This window comes from Carettochelys insculpta, chromosome 13 (genome assembly GCF_033958435.1).
Source record: "Carettochelys insculpta isolate YL-2023 chromosome 13, ASM3395843v1, whole genome shotgun sequence".
Taxonomy (NCBI): Eukaryota; Metazoa; Chordata; order Testudines; family Carettochelyidae; genus Carettochelys; species Carettochelys insculpta.
Window position 1 is genome coordinate 31719576 of NC_134149.1, and position 18809 is coordinate 31738384.

The 18809-nt window shown below is 46.2% G+C and overlaps 1 protein-coding gene across 2 annotated transcripts in view; it reads left to right on the top strand.

Annotated features, from left to right (window-relative positions):
* DACH2 (dachshund family transcription factor 2) overlaps nucleotides 1-18809 on the top strand; it is a 652263-nt gene that overhangs the window by 632308 nt on the left and 1146 nt on the right. For both annotated transcript variants that reach the window (XM_075007949.1, XM_075007950.1), the window contains one exon: nucleotides 8513-8578. In XM_075007949.1, the coding sequence (XP_074864050.1) occupies nucleotides 8513-8578 (66 nt within the window). The remainder of the gene's footprint in view (nucleotides 1-8512; nucleotides 8579-18809) is intronic.

Below are 18809 nucleotides of genomic sequence, written 5' to 3' on the forward strand. Positions count from 1 at the left end.
CGAAGTTAACTTCGACGTTAGGCGGCGAGACGTTGAAGTCGCTAACCTCATGAGGGGATCGGAATAGTGCCCTACTTCAACGTTCAATGTCGAAGTAGGGACCGTGTAGACGATCCGCGTCCCGCAACATCGAAATTGCTGGGTCCTCCATGGCGGCCATCAGCTGGGGGGTTGAGAGATGCTCTCTCTCCAGCCCCTGCGGGGCTCTATGGTCACCGTGGGCAGCAGCCCTTAGCCCAGGGCTTCTGGCTGCTTCTGTGGCAGCTGGGGATCCATGCTGCAGGCACAGGGTCTGCAACCAGTTGTCAGCTCTGTGTATCTTGTGTTGTTTAGTGCAACTGTGTCTGGGAGGGGCCCTTTAAGGGAGCGGCTTGCTGTTGAGTCCTCCCTGTGACCCTGTCTGCAGCTGTGCCTGGCACCCTTATTTCGATGTGTGCTACTTTGGCGTGTAGACGTACCCTCGCAGCACCTATTTCGATGTGGTGCCACGCAACATCGAAGTTGAACATCGACGTTGCCAGCCCTGGAGGACGTGTAGACGTTATTCATCGAAATAGCCTATTTCGATGTTGCTACATTGAAATAAGCTATTTCGATGTTGGCTTCACGTGTAGACGTAGCCAAAGACCGCTGGCTCTGGAACTTCAGAATGAGCCGGCAGACACTCCTGGAGCTCTGCCAGTGGCTCACCCCTGCCTTACGGCACCAGGACACCCCCATGCGATGTGCCCTCACCGTAGAGAAATGGGTCGGCATCGCTGTCTGGAAGCTGGCCAGTCCATACAGCTACTGATCCGTAGGGCAGCAGTTCGGCGTGGGCAAGGCCACCGTCGGGGCTGTCCTCATGGAGGTAAGAGGACCCACGGGGAGGGGAGGGAGCCTGGGGGGGGGGAGTCCTGGGGGGAGGGCCAGACACATCCTGCACACCCCTCACCGGTGCTCTCTCATGTCCTTCCTCTGCAGGTCGTCCGCGTAGTCAATGCCCTGCTCCTCCACAGGCTCGTGCGGCTTGGGGACCCGGATGCTGCCATCGCGGGGTTTGCCAGCCTGGGCTTCCCAAATTGCTTTGGGGCTCTGGATGGGACTCATATCCCCATCCGTGCCCCGGAGTGCAGCGGAGGACGCTTCCTCAATAGGAAGGGATACCATTCCGTGGTCCTCCAGGCCTTGGTGGAAAGTCAGGGCCGCCTCTTGGACATTTATGTTGGCTGGCCTGGCAGCACCCATGACGCCCGGGTGTTCAGAAATTTGGGCCTGTGCCGCCGGCTGGAGGCGGGGACCTACATGCCCCAGCGGGAGATCCCTGTGGGGGACACTACCATGCCCCTCTGCGTCGTCGCAGATGCGGCGTACACCCTTCGGCCCTGGCTCATGCACCCTTACACAGGCCATGTCACAGCCAGCCAGGAGCGGTTCAACACGCGCTTGAACCATGCGTGCCAGGTGGTCGAGCGCACTTTCAGCCGCCTCAAAGGGCGCTGGAGGTGTCTCCTCACCCGCCTGGATGCAGGGCTCACCAACATCCCCTAGGTTGTGGGCGCATGCAGCGCACTCCACAACTTGGTGGAGAGCAAGGGAGAGGCTTTCTTCCAGGCCTGGGCTGTGGAGGCTGGCAGGGCCAATGTCCAGCCACCCGCTGCCCCCAGTCGCCAGGTCAACCCTGAGGGGATCTGGGTCCGGGAGGCCCTGCAGGCCCATTTTGACCAGGCTGCGGGGTGAACGCTGGCAGGGCCAGCTGCAGGTGATCCACCCACTGCACCACCCCCATCCTCCACAACACTCCCTGCCCCCACACCCACACCACAGACAACCTGAGAGCACACCCCCCACGCACTTCTGTACAATAAAAAAATGGAATTTTTTTAAACAAAACTCTGCAACCCTTTGTATTATTAATAATATGAAAAACAGAAGAATAAGGGGAGAACTATGTACATGGGGGGCAGTTACAAAACAGGGGTAGAACAAAAACTATTTACACCAACATGGGGGCAGTGAGTCCAAAGGAGGGAGCCTTGGGGGGCAACGTCCTCGGCCACACACCCCTATTGTCCTGCGCCTGGTGTTGGGGGGCGTGACCCATGTCTCGGCCAGAGGCCTGGTCGAGGCTGCGTGGGGGCCAGGAGAACCAGCAGGTATGGCCGGGCGGTGTCCGGAGGCCCATGCTCCCCCTCGGTGGCAGGCCCCAGGACGGCCGATGGTGGAGGGATGGCAGGCGGAGTGGCGGGGGGGCCAAGTGCTGCGCGATGGCATCGAACGTGCACATGAAGGCCCCCCACACCTCCTGGTTCCAGGCCAGCGCTCGCTCCTGGAGGTGGAGCCGCAGCTCCTCCACCTGCAGGCGCCGCTTGGACACCTCCAGCTCATGCCAGAGAGTGGCGAGCAGCTGGGGGTCCGTGGATGCCCGCAGATGGCCCCGCCACTGTTGGGCTCGTCCTGGGGCTGGTCCGTGCTCCGCCGAGGGGCTAGTCTGGTGGGATGGCCCCGGTGGGCTCTCCGGGACGACAGACGCCGCGCCGGTGCTCTCCGGGCCCTCTGATGGCGCAGCTGCAGAACAGAGGGAGGGAAGAAGAGTGGATACAGCCATTAGTCTGGGCCCTGACCCGTGGCCCTTGTCCCCCCACCCTTCTGCTGCTGGTTCCCCATCCCCATCCCCTGGAGATGCTGCTGCTGCTGATGATGGGTGTCCAACCACCCCCCACGGGGGACCCTAGGTTACGGTCCCCCCATCCCCAGGGATGGGGCATGGCTCTGTCCTGCTGGGGGGCGGGGGCTGATGGACTCTTCTGAGGGACATGCCACTGCTGTCCTCGGGGCCATGGTCATCTGGGTATGTGGAGGGCCCTGGTCATGTCTCGTGTCCCCGCCTCTTAACCCTGGGGGTGTGCACCAGAGTCGGGGGACAGCCATCGGGCGGATGCCCTGCTGGAGCTGCGGGAGGGGACGGCGATCTGGAGCCCCCCGTCGCTGGAGGCCCCCTCCTCCTCCACCTCCTCCTCCTCCTCCGGTGTCCCAGGGGTGGGCTCCTGGGGGGGCCCCTGGGGTGCAGGGCTGGCCTCCGGGACAGACTCCATCTCCGGGGCCTGCTGGGGCTCGTCAGCCGATGCATCAAGGGTGGCTGGGGGGTGGGGAGGAGGTGTACCGGGGTCCCAGGATTTCCCTGAGCTCCCTGTAAAAGGGGCAAGCAGCAGGGGCGGCCCCAGATTGGCTGGCCGTGTCCCGGGCCCGGGCGTAACCCTGCCACAGCTCCTTCACCTTACTCCTGACATAGTCAGGAGTGCGGGCAGGGTGACCCCGGGCAGCCAGGCCCTCGGCCAGCCGAGCGAACGCATCCGCGTTCCGCCTCTTGCTCCCCATTACCTGGAGCACCTCCTCCTCGCACCAGAGCCCCAGCAGGTCCTGGATCTCGGCCTCCATCCAGGAGGGGCCCCGCTGCCTCTTCCCCCTCTGGCTGGCAGGTTGGGAGCCCTAGGTCCCCTTGCGGGGGGTGCCCTGTGGGCACTTGGGGGGCTGGCTGGCTGCCATGGGGTGCAGGATGGTGGGTTGGGGCTGCAGAGAGACGTGCAGGCTGTGCATGCGGCTGTGCTGCTGACTGCACGAGCTCTCAGCTTCCTGCACAGGAAATAAGGGGGCGGGGAGCTTTAAGGGGCTGCTGCACGCGGCAACCATAGAGCTCAGGGGCTGGAGAGAGCATCTCTCAACCCCTCAGCTGATGGCCACCATGGAGGACCCCGCTATTTTGATGTTGCAGGACGCAGATCGTCTACACGTACTCTACTCCAACTTTCAACATCGAAGTAGGGCGCTATTCCCATCTCCTCATGAGGATAGCGACTTCGGCATCTGGCCGCCTTACGCTGATTTCAACTTCGAAATAGCGCTCACCATGCGTAGACGCGGCGGGTGCTATTTCGAAGCTGGCACGGCTACTTCGAAATAGCCGGCTAGTGTAGACGCGGCTTAGCTGTCATTAGGGAGATATTTTAAAGATGGGATCATGACATAAAATTGGAGTAAGGAGGTTACAGTGTACAATGGCTTCAAAACAGACAATTTGACACTCTCACTGAGTATCTAATACTTTGTGAGTATACTACTAGGATGCAGCAATTTAGTTTAATATTTTCCATCTGTTAATTTCTACTTTTTCATGCAAGCGATGACACCAGTATTTCAAAACAGAATTTCACTAACAGATTAATAGCATAAACTGTTTACTATACTACCACCAGAGAACATGTGAAATATGATAAAAATTACTCGTTATAAGGGCATGTCTACACAGCCTGGTTATTGCGGAATAATGGCCGCTATTCCAAAATACCTTTACAAGCATCTACGCAATACATCTATGTCTAAATAATTTCAAAATAGCAGACAGCTTATTTCAAATTTAGTAAACTTCATTCTACATGGAACAGTGCCTATTTTGAAATAGGCACCATGGGCAGGGCTGGAAATTGCAGAGCAATCTGTTAGTTTATTTGAAATAGGGACAGGGAATAGGGGCTATTTCAAAATAAACTTCAGTGCATCCACGGGCTCTATTTTGAATTAGGTTCTATTGTGTCTGGATATTCTATTTCAAAATAGCTGAGTGTTATTCCAATATGCATTTTAGCTATGTCTACGCTACAGTGATCTTTCAAAAGATCTTCAGGAACATCTCTTCCAAAAAACTTTATTTCAAAAGCGCGCTTCCACACACAAAAAATCAGGTTGAAAGATTGATCGGGCATTCACACAGCCCCCGCTCTTTCAAAAGAACAGGCCAGGGATTGAAAAATCCTGGTGCCATGAGGGCTCCCCTTTCGAAAGAAGGGCCCACAGAGCTTTTGTTTGAAAGACTTTCAGAAAAAGGTGCTCTTCCTCATCTGAGAGAGGAAGAGGGCCTCCGGAAAAAGTGCTGCGTTCTTTCAATTTCAGATCGAAAGACCACTTTATGGCTGCATCTACACTACAGTTCTGTTTCGAAAGAATGTCTTTTGAAAGAGAACATCGAAAGATGGCTTTTCGAAACGGAGCGTCCACACACACCAGCGGGGACCAAAGGTTCGGTCCGTTCTTTTGAAAGGCCTCCAGCACAATTTCGAAAGAGAGCGTCCGCACATACCAGGGCGCTCTTTCAAAAGAGCAGGGGCAGGAAGCGCTACGGGCAGGGTCGCATGGCGGACGAGCCCTTCCAGGGCCATTGCCTGCCATCCCCTTAAAGGGCCTCCCCTTCCTGTGCCTCGGTGTGCACACGTGGAGGGCCAGCAACCCTGTCTCCAGGCGCAGCAAGAGTGAGAGAGAGAGAGAGGGAAAGTGGAGATGGCATCCCGGGCCCCCATGGACCCCGAGCAGCACCCCCCCTCCACTGCAGCTGTGGCCAGCACACTGGCTGTGGTCCTGGCCACTGTGTGCTGCAGTGGCTCCAGGTGGCCAGCACAGTAGCAACCCTCCTGGAGGTCATCCTCAGGGTGGGCGATGGGGCCGTGGGGGATGGCGGGGAGTGACGGGGGGGCGCAGGTGTGGGAGTTACCCGCAATGGAGCAGTGGCAGGGGCCAGGTGGCCAACCACAGCCTGGGTGAGGGCATCCAGGTTGGATGCCACCCAGTCCCATGCCTGCCGCTCCATGGCAAGCCAGTCCCACACGACACCCATCAGCTCCCTGAGGGCATCTGTGTGGGCCGTGTCCCTTGCTTCCTCCTCCCCAGACTGGTGGTGCCAGCGGAGGGACCAGCGGCAGCCCCACACTGGCCCCATCCGAGGCCTAGGCCGCTCCCTATCAGTCTCAGTAGTGGGTCTCCCCAGGCCTGTCACTGTGCTGGTCCGGCTGCTGGCTGCTGGAGCTGTGGAGACATAATGGGAGAGGAACGGGCCATTAGGCCCAGTGAGGGACCCCCTGAACCCATCCACCCCCACCACCCTATCCCGGTGGTCCTGCAGGGACCACAGCCGGGGTTCCCCATCTGGGATGCAGGAGTGTTTGTTCTCCTCTGCCTCCCATGGTCCTCCGCGGCCTGGCGGCCCGTGATACTGTCCAGGCCGCATGATGCTGGGTGCCACATATCAGCCCTGTGAGGCCGGCGCAGTGGGGCCGTCTGGCCTGGCCGTGCCCTGGGGCTGATGTCCCTGTGGGTGGGCTGCAGCCACCCTGGGCAGCACTGTGTGCCCCCTACCTCAGCCCCACAGCCACCGGCGTGCATGGTACATAACTGTGGGTCCCTCCAGAACTCAGGAGAGGCACAGTTAGACAGGGCCAGGCTGGATGGACCCGAGGGGATGTCGATGACGAGGGCCCCCTCACTTGAGCCCTCAATATAGCTGGTGTCCTGGATCCAGGGGGGGCACCTGTGGGTGGCCGGTGGTCTGGGGTGGTCCTCCCACTTGGTCCCCATCCCCGTCTCCTCTAGCTTGGTTGGGAGGTCCGCCATGTCGACGTACAGGCTGGGGGTCCTGCCTCCTTGGGCCTAAGGAGGCAGTCGAGTTCTTTAAAGTAGGGGCACCTGGTGGGCACTGCCCTGACTGCCTGGCCATGTCCCGAGCCCGGCAGTAGGCCTGTTGGAGCTCCTTGACCTTGGACCTCATCTAGTCCGGGGTCCAGGTGGGGTGACCCTGGCCGGTGAGGCCCTTGCCAAGGCACGGCACTCAAATGCAGATGCATTTCAGCACTGGACCCCTGTCTGCTGCAGGACCTCCTCATCTTCCCACAGGGCGAGGAGGTTCTGCAGCTTGGCCTCTGTCCAGGAGGGAGCCCGGCACTTAGGAGGCTGGCTCCCTTCCTGAGAGGACTCCCCCTGGTCCCTGGATGGCCCCTGGGTGGGTGGGAGTCCTGGCTGCTGGCCATGGTGCTGCAGCTTCCCCTGGGGCGTCGCGGCTGGGAGCTGTGTGTGTGGCAGCGTGGGCTCCCTGCTGCCCGCATGCTCTCAGCTTCCTGTCTGAGGGCTTCTGGGAGCCTGTGTGCTGAAAAGCGGCTGGACACTAGAGCCATAGAGCGCCGCTTGTGCTGTGAGTGGCGCCACCAACTGAAAGCTGATCACAGCCATGGAGGACCCACTTTTTTCAAAGAGCAGACCGCGAAGCATCTACACTTGCTCTCTTTTGAAATAATCTTTCGAAAGAGAGCGCCTTTTCCCAGCCCAGGAATGGAGGACTGACTTTGAAAGAACAGGGCAGTTGTTTTGAAATTAATTTCGAAAGAGCGCCGTGTCAGTGTAGACGTTCCGCGGTTTCTTTCGAAAGAACTCAGTCTTCCGATCTTAATTTCGAATGTACTTGCTAGTGTAGACGCACCCGTTGGCTCTTACTACCAAAAGTGGCATGCTAATAAACAGCCCGAAATATGCTAATGAGGTATGGATGCAAATTCCCCACGCCTCATTAGCATAAGCTCATGTGATTTGGAGTCCAGTAAACGCTCTTCTGGCCTCCAAAACGGGGTGTAGAAGTGCAGCCCTGAGGGGGTTCTTCGAGCAGGAAGTCCTCCTTCCGGAGTCCCCTTCTTCCTGAAAATTTTCGGAGAAAGTGGCATGTGTAGAAACAGCCTTTGAGTGTAGACGCTCTGTGGGTTCTTTCAGAAAAGGCCTGTTTTTTTTCTGAAAGACCTTGCTAGTGTAGACACAGCCTTTGGCTGTACCTGAACTTGCATTCCTCTTTTGAAAGACATATGTAAATGAGGGAAATCAAAAATGCAGATAAGTTGCAGATTTACATAACTGGCACCTTATTTGCATATTGTTTCAAAAGCGAAGAGCAGTGTAGATGCAGCTCTTTCAAAAGTAAATCCAATCTTTGGCCGGACCCTTCTCCCTATTTTGTTTCAGGAAGAAGTGTTCTTTTGAAAATGGGGTTTACTTTCAAAAGAGCTCTGTCCACAGTGCTTTTTTTCTTTTGAAAGAATCTCTTCAGAAAAGAGAGTATACAAATGAACCACAAGATATGTAAATTAATGCCTCATTTGCATTTTCAGTTCTCTCATTTGCATTCCTCTTTCTGTATGTAGCCACGTGCTTCTTCCAGAGGACCCTTCTTCCCAAAAATTTTTGGGAAGAAGGGGCCTCCAGAAGAAGGACTTCCTTCTGGAAGCTCCCCCCAAGGGCCGTGCTTCTACACAGCATTTTGGAGTCTGGAAGAACGGTCTTCCGGACTCCAAATCACATGATGTTATGCTAATGAGGCACAGGGAATTTGCAGCCACACCTCATTAGCATCTTTCGCTCCATGTATTAGCATTCCAAAGACAGTGGCCTATGTAGAAACGGCCTTTGTGTAGAAGTGTTATTTTGAAATAAATTATTCCAGAAAAATTCTTCCGGAATAGCTTATTTAGAAATAACTCTGCTGTGTAGACATAGCCTAAGACTGGAAATCCTTTTTCACATTTTGTAAACAATTTTCTACTGGAAATTCTGCAAAATGCAAATGTTTTGTGCAGGACAAGTTAAAGATCATCCTGGTTTGCAATAAGTATTTTCTAAAGCTGCATCAAGGAAGAACAAAGACATTAATCTGAAGTGTCACATTTTTCAGATGCTGGAATCCCAGACATGGAAATAGAACACAATGGAACTCAACATGACAGTGCAGCAATGCAAGGTGCAGTATACTTCACTGTTATTTGAAAACCTGTAATGTATGATAGCCCAGAGAAATGAGATTTAGCGCCCCATCAGCTGGTCTAATTTTTGATTCCTGTTAACAAATGCAGAAATTGCAGGACAGTCTTTCTTTAACCTAGTGGAAAGTGTCAGGCAATCTTAATAATAGCCATTGCTACCAGGTATGCCTATGATATTTTAAAAGTATTTCACAGACATTTTGCTTACTAGTTTTCTATTTCTAATGATAATTTCAGTAGCCTATTTTAAAGAGGGGAAAATCATAATTACATGTAAATAATTATGGTTTTGCTGTAAGTTACTGAAATTTGGAAGTTAAATAAAATAATATTCAGAAATAAACAAGTACTGGGAATTTTCCCACTGAAATTTTACAAACTAAAATAAACTTTAATCTTGCTTAGAAAACTCCAAAGCACTGATATCATGAATGTTCACACAGTGGAGGCATGGACTAAAGGCCTCCTATCAGAATCCTATCAGAAAAGGAAGTAAATTTTCATATGTAATTGAAGAAAAAGCAAACATTTTCAAATGGGAGTGCCATGTCTGCTTTAGATTTGGCCCTAAATGATCAAATTTGAGAGAGGGAGGTTACATGTTCAGGAGTTAGGTTGTTCATACTCCAGTTTGGTGCTCCCCTATGAATGTAAAAATGTTTGCATAAAATAGGACTCTGCTTGAGTTGTAAATCTGTCTGTTTACTTTGTCTTCATCTGATGTTTTTCAAGTTAATGTTCTTACATTATTCAAAATGAGTCCACAAAAGTATGTAAAATCTCATTCTTCATAAACATACTGGTCAACAATGACAAAGCTAAATGTTCTGCTAGAATTATTTTGGAATTTGCAAATACTAGAATCCAAAAATCTTTACATTGCATGCAATGCCCAGTATTAACAGCACTACAGAATCACAATTTTAGCTGTAACAGAAGGTAGAAAAACCAGTTTTCTTTCCCTCATGTACAGAAATATGAGAGGAAATATTCTGAACTCATCTTAAATATAGTATATCACCGGTAACAAATGACTGCCATAGAGTCTTTCCAGACAGTTCTGTTTATACTTAAAAGTGCTGTGAGCTAAGACAGTACTCATACAAACCCACAATAAGCTTGTAAAATGGCTATTATGAAGTGTTCTCTAGCTAATACAGTAATAAGCTTTGATTTGGCTTTAACTGCAGTTCTGCTGTGCAGCTCTTTATCCATATCCTTTCACTCTATGTTGATACTGTATTATCTTTTTCCATTTTCTTTTGATTGTACTTTTACAAAACTTGGCAGCTAAAATTGCCCTTTAGTCTTTAACAATTTGAATATACTTTCCATCACCATCTTCATTTGCCTGTTTTGTTTGTGGGGAGAACAATTCATGCATCCCTAATACAAAGCTATTTCAAAATATATATATATCTGCAGCTGATAGCAAAAAGCCCTGGCTTCAATGGAAACCTGTCTTTTTCTGTTATCGGTAGGTCTGCTGGACAGAAATCACTCAGTCTTTTCTCGTGAATTCAATTAGTTCCAGTGCTTAAAGATGGTTTAAAGGAGAATTACAAAAATATTGTATGACCACCTTTCACAGTAATTAAGTCACATCGTATTTCTTAAGCGGATTTTATTAATGCAAGCTGTTCATGTACTTGGATTCTGATATGCATTATAAATCTTTTCAGTTTAGTTGGGTCTTTTGCTCTATGCTTTGTATGCCAATTGATCTGAAATTTTGTCTCTATAGTATTACCCTCATATCTAACTTTCTCACTAATTATGCCTACAATCCTAGATGTTTAGTCTATCAGCTGTGTATGGCTTAAGGTGGGTAAATCTTTTCAGATAATGATTTTATTTTTAAAAAAAGTGATTGTTAAGATGTCTACTACGTAGCCAAATGGGGAAGGAAAGAGTGAAACATCCAGGCAAATACTGTTCCATTCCTCTTTCCATAACTTAGTAGTGGGCCAGACAGATATCACATCAAACTTTTTCTCAACCAATCTCTGATTCACATAAAATAAACATGCTGGGTGTGATTAAGTGCACCTTCAGATTAATGATTTTTGCAAATGACATTCAAGTACCATTTGAGTGGTGCATTTTTGCTGATATAAGCAAATTAAATTAGCACAACTACAAGTGTGCTGATAAAAACTAAAACCGAACAGCAGCACCATTAGCTAACAAAGTAATATTTTCTCTTTACTGCTTTCTGCCATTTAGTTATTATCCTATTGGAAATCTAATTATAATCCTTTTACTCCCTAGTCAAACTTCACAGTTTTTGCAAGCTTAGCACTGACAAGTGATTTCATTACATTTGATTGCCCGCACCCAGATTGACTTAACTTCACTCAGAGACCTAAAAGCCCTCTCAGTTTCTCAGATTCCCTGTTTGCACATTACAGAAACAGCTCCTTTAATTAATTAGCATGAACAGCAGTAACATGAACTGCTGAACAGAAAATAACATCATTTTATGATCGTAAGGAGACTTCTCCTTTTGCATGTTTATACCTTAGTTAACTTTTGGATGACTATTTCATTGTTAGGGGATATTGACACAATCGTCAAAGCCCATTATCTTACTTTTATAAACAGCTGATTTAATACCACATGAAACAAGGCAAAAATGTTTCAATACATTTCAATAGAGAGATGACACTATTGGGAAACTGGCTTCTGTAATTAAAAAAAGTCTGAGACATACACCATAAAGCACAAGGGCAAAGTGACACAATGCTGTTTTACCTTTTGTTTTTTGAAAAAGCAAGGAATAGATGTAGTGACTGTCAATAAATATCCATCACTTTTTGCTTCTTTACACATATGGCAAAGAGAAAGGTCTATTTAACTTTACAATGTATTTTGTCATCTAATATTTATTACAAATCTGCTGGAACCCAACAGTTACTTTTTTAGTATCCCAATGTACCAAACCCAATTGTAAAATCCAGTCTCTGTGACAAACAGAAATGAGCCCAGTGTAGTCACCACTTTGTCACTAAACCAAATTCTACCTCCAGGTATACCATACAAACCCCACTGAAGTCAGTGGCAGGCAGTGGTGGTTGAGGCTACTCAGACTCTCAAAAGAAAGGAGTCAGCACCTTGGTGGGACTGAGTCCCAGGGTCCGACTCCCACTGAAGTCAATGCCAAGGCATTGGTAAGATCAGGCTAAGGCCCAGTGAAATTTCTGGGGAACAGGGAACGGGGAAGGAAATCAGACCAGGCACTTTAAAACTAGCATCTTACTTCTTAAATATTTCTCCTCCTATCGCCCTATTATTTCTCCTACTGCCCAGCAGGCTCCCAGATATCTTCCTTTTTGCTTCCTGTATTCCCCCTTCCCCCCACCCTCCCAAGACTAATTTTATCTCACTGGTATGTATCCTGCTTTGTCACAATAATGTCTATCTCCATAAAGCACTCTTCTCACACTGGTTTAATCGGTAGTTTCTGCAGGGTTCCTTAAAATGTTAGCAGAATTTGAAAAAAAAACAAAAAACAGTGCCTCTATCATTTCCTTTGTATTCAACAGAACTTTTTGTTTTGAGACACCTACACAGCAGTGACTTCCCCAAGCAGACACACAACGCTGTTAAATAAATCCAAACAGCTTCCCCTGCTCCAAGAACTCCTTTTAAAAAGTCAGCTGATCCACTAGTAATTTCAGCCCATATTATCATGGCTGAGAGTACTACTGAATTTTGTAATGTTACAAGAGAAATCGTTCTTAATAAAACACTGTAATGGTTCAGTTATTTAGGGTTAGGGTTAGGGTTTCTTCTGTGTATTGCTACAAAAGCATCAGAAACTAAGCCTACACATGACATAAGGATATCAAAAGCTACGTGCGTTACAGGAAATTTGTAAACCAAAGCAGCTAGTTTGCTAATTACCATCTAGGATCTTACAATTATGGTTGTAATCAGGTTGGTCCTTTTTTTTTCTTTATAGAAAACTAGGGGGAAAAGTGATTTATTTTTCAGCAAAAAAAACATCTCCAACTATTGTATATAATTATCTTTGGTTCTTAGGGTGGAGTTGTGAATGTTTTTATAAGAAATGAAACTTCATTAGGCTTGACTCTTGCCTTACCACTAGCTACGGCACTGTTTCACTATGTCTTCAAATGGGCATTTGCAGTCACATATCATCATATCTTGTATTAAGTGTACAATATACTTGCCCTTGACTTCTGTAATGCATTATAAAATCTCATTTTATATATAGGCTGCCAACCCTATCCACAAGGATGTGCAAACCACAACAGGGGTGGGGTTGGGAAAACACATAAGGGACAAGTCCTATGTTAAGAAGCAAAATACAGGTATTCATGAAAAAAAACTGCAGAGAAAAGTGTTTGATGTGAAGGTGCTTGTTTGCCTCCCTTATTTTATCTTAGAGGAGCACAGTCAAGATCTGCAGTCAGTCTTTGCACACTAGTTTTGCAGAGGGAGTGGGGGGGGGGGGGAATGAGAAGGACCAAAATAAATGCTTGTAGAAAAGAGGGATAAATTAAACATGAAAAGTGAATATATATGGGAATGGTGACTACTGTTTGTCAATGTTGTTTTCTATAAATTATGCCTTTAAATGGTTAAAGAGTTATGCTGTGGAAAAAAGAGTGATACGTATACCTTGAAATGACCACTCTGTTGAGAAAGAAAACAAAATCCTTCAGGAAAATTACAATAATTAATATAAGATTTGGTTCATGTAGGAACTGGGAGATCTTTACTTTATTATGTATTGCAGGATCTGGGGAGAAGCTTTCTAAAGGTCTTGCTTATTAAGCCAGTCATGCATTTCACTGTAGGTTGTAAAACAGTATAACATGCACGGGGGGCTCGTAAGCACATTTTAGTGGTAGGGAATATCATTTATGTACTTTTTATATTGTCAATATTACCCCTAGAGAATGAGATTAAGCTTTAAACTACTGTAAATCTACAGTTTTGCTCACCTTTGTGTAATTTCATTTTTAATAGAATGAAGCCCACATAAATGAATATTTGATTAAGGGATAAACTTAATAAAGAATACATTTATTGCAGACATATTTATTCAAATCTTGACTATATAATACCATAAAATGCTATAAACGGATATATCTGTTACAGTCAGCTACAAGAGAGAGTTACTGAATATTCTTTGGTGCTATGAATTTTTGTCTATCTCTCATTGCTTCTTTCTGACAATCCACATCAAAATGTTTTTAAAACTTTAATTTCTTGTAGTTAGGATTGTAAGAAATTAGAGGATGCCATATAGTGAATGTTGGTTGCATTGCTACTGATACAGAACTGTTCCTTTTGTCTAACAAGTGCTCTTGAAACAAGAAAAATTTCAATGACTCATTTATTAGTGTTTTGCCAAACAGAACATTGTAGATACAGGATGACCATAATATGCCAGAGCCTATATATTCAGATTCACATTTACAAGCACTAAGTTCACCAATGTAATTAAGGGAATAGCACTTCTAAATGAAGTGTTAATATTTGAATATGAACACCACATACTTACTGGTGATGTACTTGCAGATATGCTAAGACAGGGATTTTCAACCTTGTGTGGTAAATAGAGTTATGATTTGTTTAAAAAAAATACACAATAGCCCCAGGTCTACAAGACTAGCTGGGAATGAGGTCTAATTCTGGTCCTCTATATTTGTCCTTAAAAGCACACTGTGGCTACAGTTACACAACAGTGATCTGTCAACAGAAGTCACTGTCGAAAGAGATTTCCTGACAAAATTTCAATTGACAGAGTGCAGCCACACACAAAAGCCAATCGGAAGAGTGCTCAGCTCTGTTGACAGAGCGGCCAGACTGTCTGGCTGCTCTCTCAACAAAATAGGCACCCGGAAGCACAGCAAGCAGGGCTGCCCATCGTTCTGAATGCCTGGTCTGTGGAGAGAAGGCTCCCCAGAGTGTCCACACAGCTTTTGTGTTGACAGAAACTGTCAACAGCAGTGTCATGCCTCATGGCTGAGAGGCAGAATGCTGCCAGCAAAAATACTGAATTAGATAAATGGACACAGAGCAGACATCAAGAAACTCAATGCATACAAGCTGGTCAGTGAACACTTCAATGGAGTGGTCCATTCTTTTAAAGACCTGGGAATTTGCATCCTGGAACATTGAGAATTTGACAGATTAGAGTGAGAGATTTCTGAGTTAGAGTACATATTCTAGTTCAACACATTAACACGTGGTATGAACAGAGACATCAACTGCCTCACGCATTATAAGGACTACTTCCTTTTTGACAGAGAGATAGCTGTGTTAGTCTATATTCTATCAAAACAAAAAAGCAGTCATATAGCACTTTAAAGACGAACAAAATAATTTATTACCTAATAAGCTTTCGTGGGACAATTTTTCTGATTTGTCAAACTTGATAACAATTTTTGGACCTCTGTGCTTTATATATTGAATCTGTTCTGGTCTGAAGAAGTGGGTCTGTCCCACAAAAGCTCATCACCTAATAAATTATTTTGTTAGTCTTTGAAGTGCTACATGGCTGCGGCTTTGTTTTCCCTTCCTTTGATGCTCATAATTATCTCAGACAGGACAATTAACATCTCCCCACCTCTCACCCACTTCTTTCAATCTTTCAATTTGTCAGTTTTTATTGCAATTTTTTTTCTTTTTGATCTTCTGTACTTATATATGTCAGTCTGTTTTGGAAATGAAATTGATCTGAAGAAGTAGGTCTATCTCACGGAATCTCATCACCAAATAAATCATTTGCATAACTCAGTTTGTTGGAAGAACTGTGATACGTAAAAACAAAACAAAACAAAACCTCTTTGAAATGTTTGTGGATTTGTAGAAGAACATGAATCCTTGGATACCCTTCAACCTGACAACAAAAACTTCCTGATCAATTTGTTTATAATGAGCAGAAGGAATGCTTTCACTGGATCTTTCATGTCATGTCTTCTCTCCCTCAAAAAAGTATCTTCTGCCCTGAGAAAGTGACTCAGATCTTCTTGCCACGTAAGAATACATAAATAAATAAAAAAAATTTACAAAGAAGGTCAAAAATAAAAAGAAACCATTTTGGTTTGGGTCAAATAAAAGTTTTGGTTGACCTGAAACTAATTTTGTTTTAACTTTTCAGTTCACTAAACATTTTGTTCACTGAAAATGCATTTTTTTTTATTTCTTGGAATTGTGAATTTACTGAAAAATCCAGTATTCATCTAGCAGTCCATATAAACCCACCTGAGTCGAATGTGCTCCCTTGAATGCTATGCACATGTGAGGCTACAGGTATCCATGGACCTCACACTGCAGATAAGTGTCTGAGGGGATTTTTAAGAGCAGCTAAGAACAGTGCTGGTACCCTATACAGCAAATCAGGTTCAGTGTGTATGTAACAATACCAACAAACCATCCACCATGAGACAAACATGCTGGCCTGGAAAAAAACCCAGTTTTGTGGTATAATTGCAGCAAGCCCAGGGCTGGCACAGGTATGTTGCTCAGAGAGCACACATCTTTTTATACTATCTTAGCAAATGGCTGTAGTGTAACCCTACGGTAAAGTGAGTTATTTGCCTAATTCAGATGTAAGCCAATGAGCATTAGGAACCACATTCCTAGTGGAATTTCTAAAAGTGTCTAGTTGCATCTTAAGGCCCCTACTTACCTTAGCAAATCTTGCTCCCGGGAACTCAGAAGGGAGCTACTTCCCTACAGACTACGGAACTTTTGTGTTACCAAAATAGGGCTCCCATTTGGAAGCATAGCAAGTATGAGCTAAAGCCTTGAGTCTAAACAGGGTCTTTCTGAAGGCATTTAAGGGCAATCAATATCTTCTGTGTCAATAGGTCTATATGACTAACCACCATTAGTTAAATATTAAAATAGGCAACGTTATTTACAAACTACCGTGTGATACACTTTTGTGAATCCGCTTTAAAAAAGTCATAATATATGCATTTCTACTGCCTCACTTCCCAGACTTTCTCTGATGAATCTTAAGACACTAAATGTCTAGTCCTAGTTCCTCAAACATCTTTTTTTTCTAACTTCTGCTGAGATACCCTGGTTCTTTCTGATCTTTAGTCTTGTTTATACCCAAAATACATATTAGAGCATATCTGCTTGGAGAGTAGGAGTGCTCTTAAAAACATGAAACACTCAATTACTAATTAGCTGTTTCCTGTTCCTAATGAACTGAACATGTCAGAGTTGAATTAAAATTCAGCTACTGCTCTCCTGTTTATGGTTCCAGATGTTTTTGTTTTATCGAGGAGCTTACTTTGACAGCTATTGCTAAATGATAAATCACTCATATTATAACTGAAATTCATTTTGAAATTGAAATGTGGCAAACTTTGAGACTGCTCCAAGGATCAGTGTCAGTTAGTAGGTCAATACTGGTTCCTTCCTTAGGACTATTCAGTATTGGTGTATATAAAATATTAATGGAACTGATGTCAACATTATACAAAATGCTACTCAAGATTATTATTTTGCTACCATCTGCAATATCAGAACTAGTAGCTTTAGCTGTCCGAATTTTTGATTCAGTGTACATTGGCTAGGAATATAGATTCATACTACCTTTGGCTTTGTGTATTTTAACATTTATTTTTCTTTGGGCTTAAAATTGCTGAACCTGACAATCACAGATGATAGGCTCTGTACCAAGGAAATTGTTTGTGATGTGTGTGGGTGGAGTTCTGTTTGTCTTTTCAAATAAAGACAATAATCAAAGGGAAGGGTATTCTGTGTAAGACACCATTTTCTTGTGGAACAAATATTGATTTACTGCTGTTACTATGTTGATTTTCTGTGTAGTTTTCCTCTTCAGTAGCCCTACTTTGTAGAAGCCTTTTAGGATCTGCAGTAGCCACATTTTACTTTGTGCAATGTAAAATATGTGTTTTTCTGGGGTACACTGAACAGTGTATTAAGCACATCATGGTTCTGCCCTCTGAAACTGAAGGTTATTGTTTTAAAAGGCTGTGGTGGGAGAAAAATCAGAAGAAAAACCGTCATTTAGTTTTCTAGGGTTTTATACCTCAGGAAACAGTGGCTTCCCTCTGCTGTGAGCATGTTTGGTCTCACTAGAAACATACTGGGTTCCACAATGTGGCTGATTTCAGTGGATTTACAAAGGAGCCAGACTACTATAGTGCAAGGATAAGACTATCCCGTTAGTTCAGTGGTTCTCAAAGTGCTGCCTGTGGCCCAAGCACCTTGCATGTGGGCCACAAGGGTCAGTGCTCATCCCCTTCCCATCATGCTGCACTGGGACGTCTCTGCCGACACGCTAGCCCTGCAGCACCCCTCTTCCCTCCCCCCGCCCCGTGAGGCCAGAACACCAGCACCAGCTTACCACTGCAGGGAGAGGAGCTCCAAGCCTTGTGGGCCAGATCCAGCTGGCTGGCAGACAAAGCAGCTCCACATGCTGCCACCCCCTTTCCCTGCGGCAGGGGAGACAGCAGTGCAGGGAACTGCTCACCAGGAGCCTTCCCCCACTGCACCCATTGGCCAGATTCCAGCCAATTGGAGCAAAGTGGGGCAGTGCCTGGGAGCACAGTGAAGCACAGAGCCAAGTAAGTGACACCCCTCCTCCTTATGCCCAGAGGAGAAGAGGAAGATTTTTCTTAAGTCCCATTTTTTAAATATGTGTAGGACCAGAGTCTGCCTCACAGATTCCCTGTGTTCCAGTGTGGAGCTTGTCCCTAGATTTTTACAGTTAGACAGAAACCGTTCCCCCTTTGGTTTAAAAATTGTCATCTGGGAGTAAAAATTAGAGATATGATTAAATCCAGCTTTGAGATTTGTCAGCAGGTGGATAGTGGGTGTCAGTTTTCATGGAATGTACAATCCAGTTCCAGACCCTGAGAGCCGCCACTAAGAGGGAGTCAGGCTGCGTGTGGAGAAGGAATCATGACTTTGGAATCAGGGCTGGGTTTGATCTACAGCGAGCCATAAGTGGAAATTAGCAAGTGTGTATGCTGGGGCTAGAGTAGAAGTCGCTGAGGATGGGGTGAGTCTGAGCCTGTGATAGGGTAGTAGGAGGAACCTTGTGTGAGACTAAAACTGAGATTGGAAAGGATGGCAGAAGTCAGATGGCGCGACAGATTGCAACAGAAACTTGAGGCTATTTTAAATAGTTATTGTCTCAACTTTACTGAGTTTGTTTGTGATGAGAAATTGTGTTGCAAATGCTTG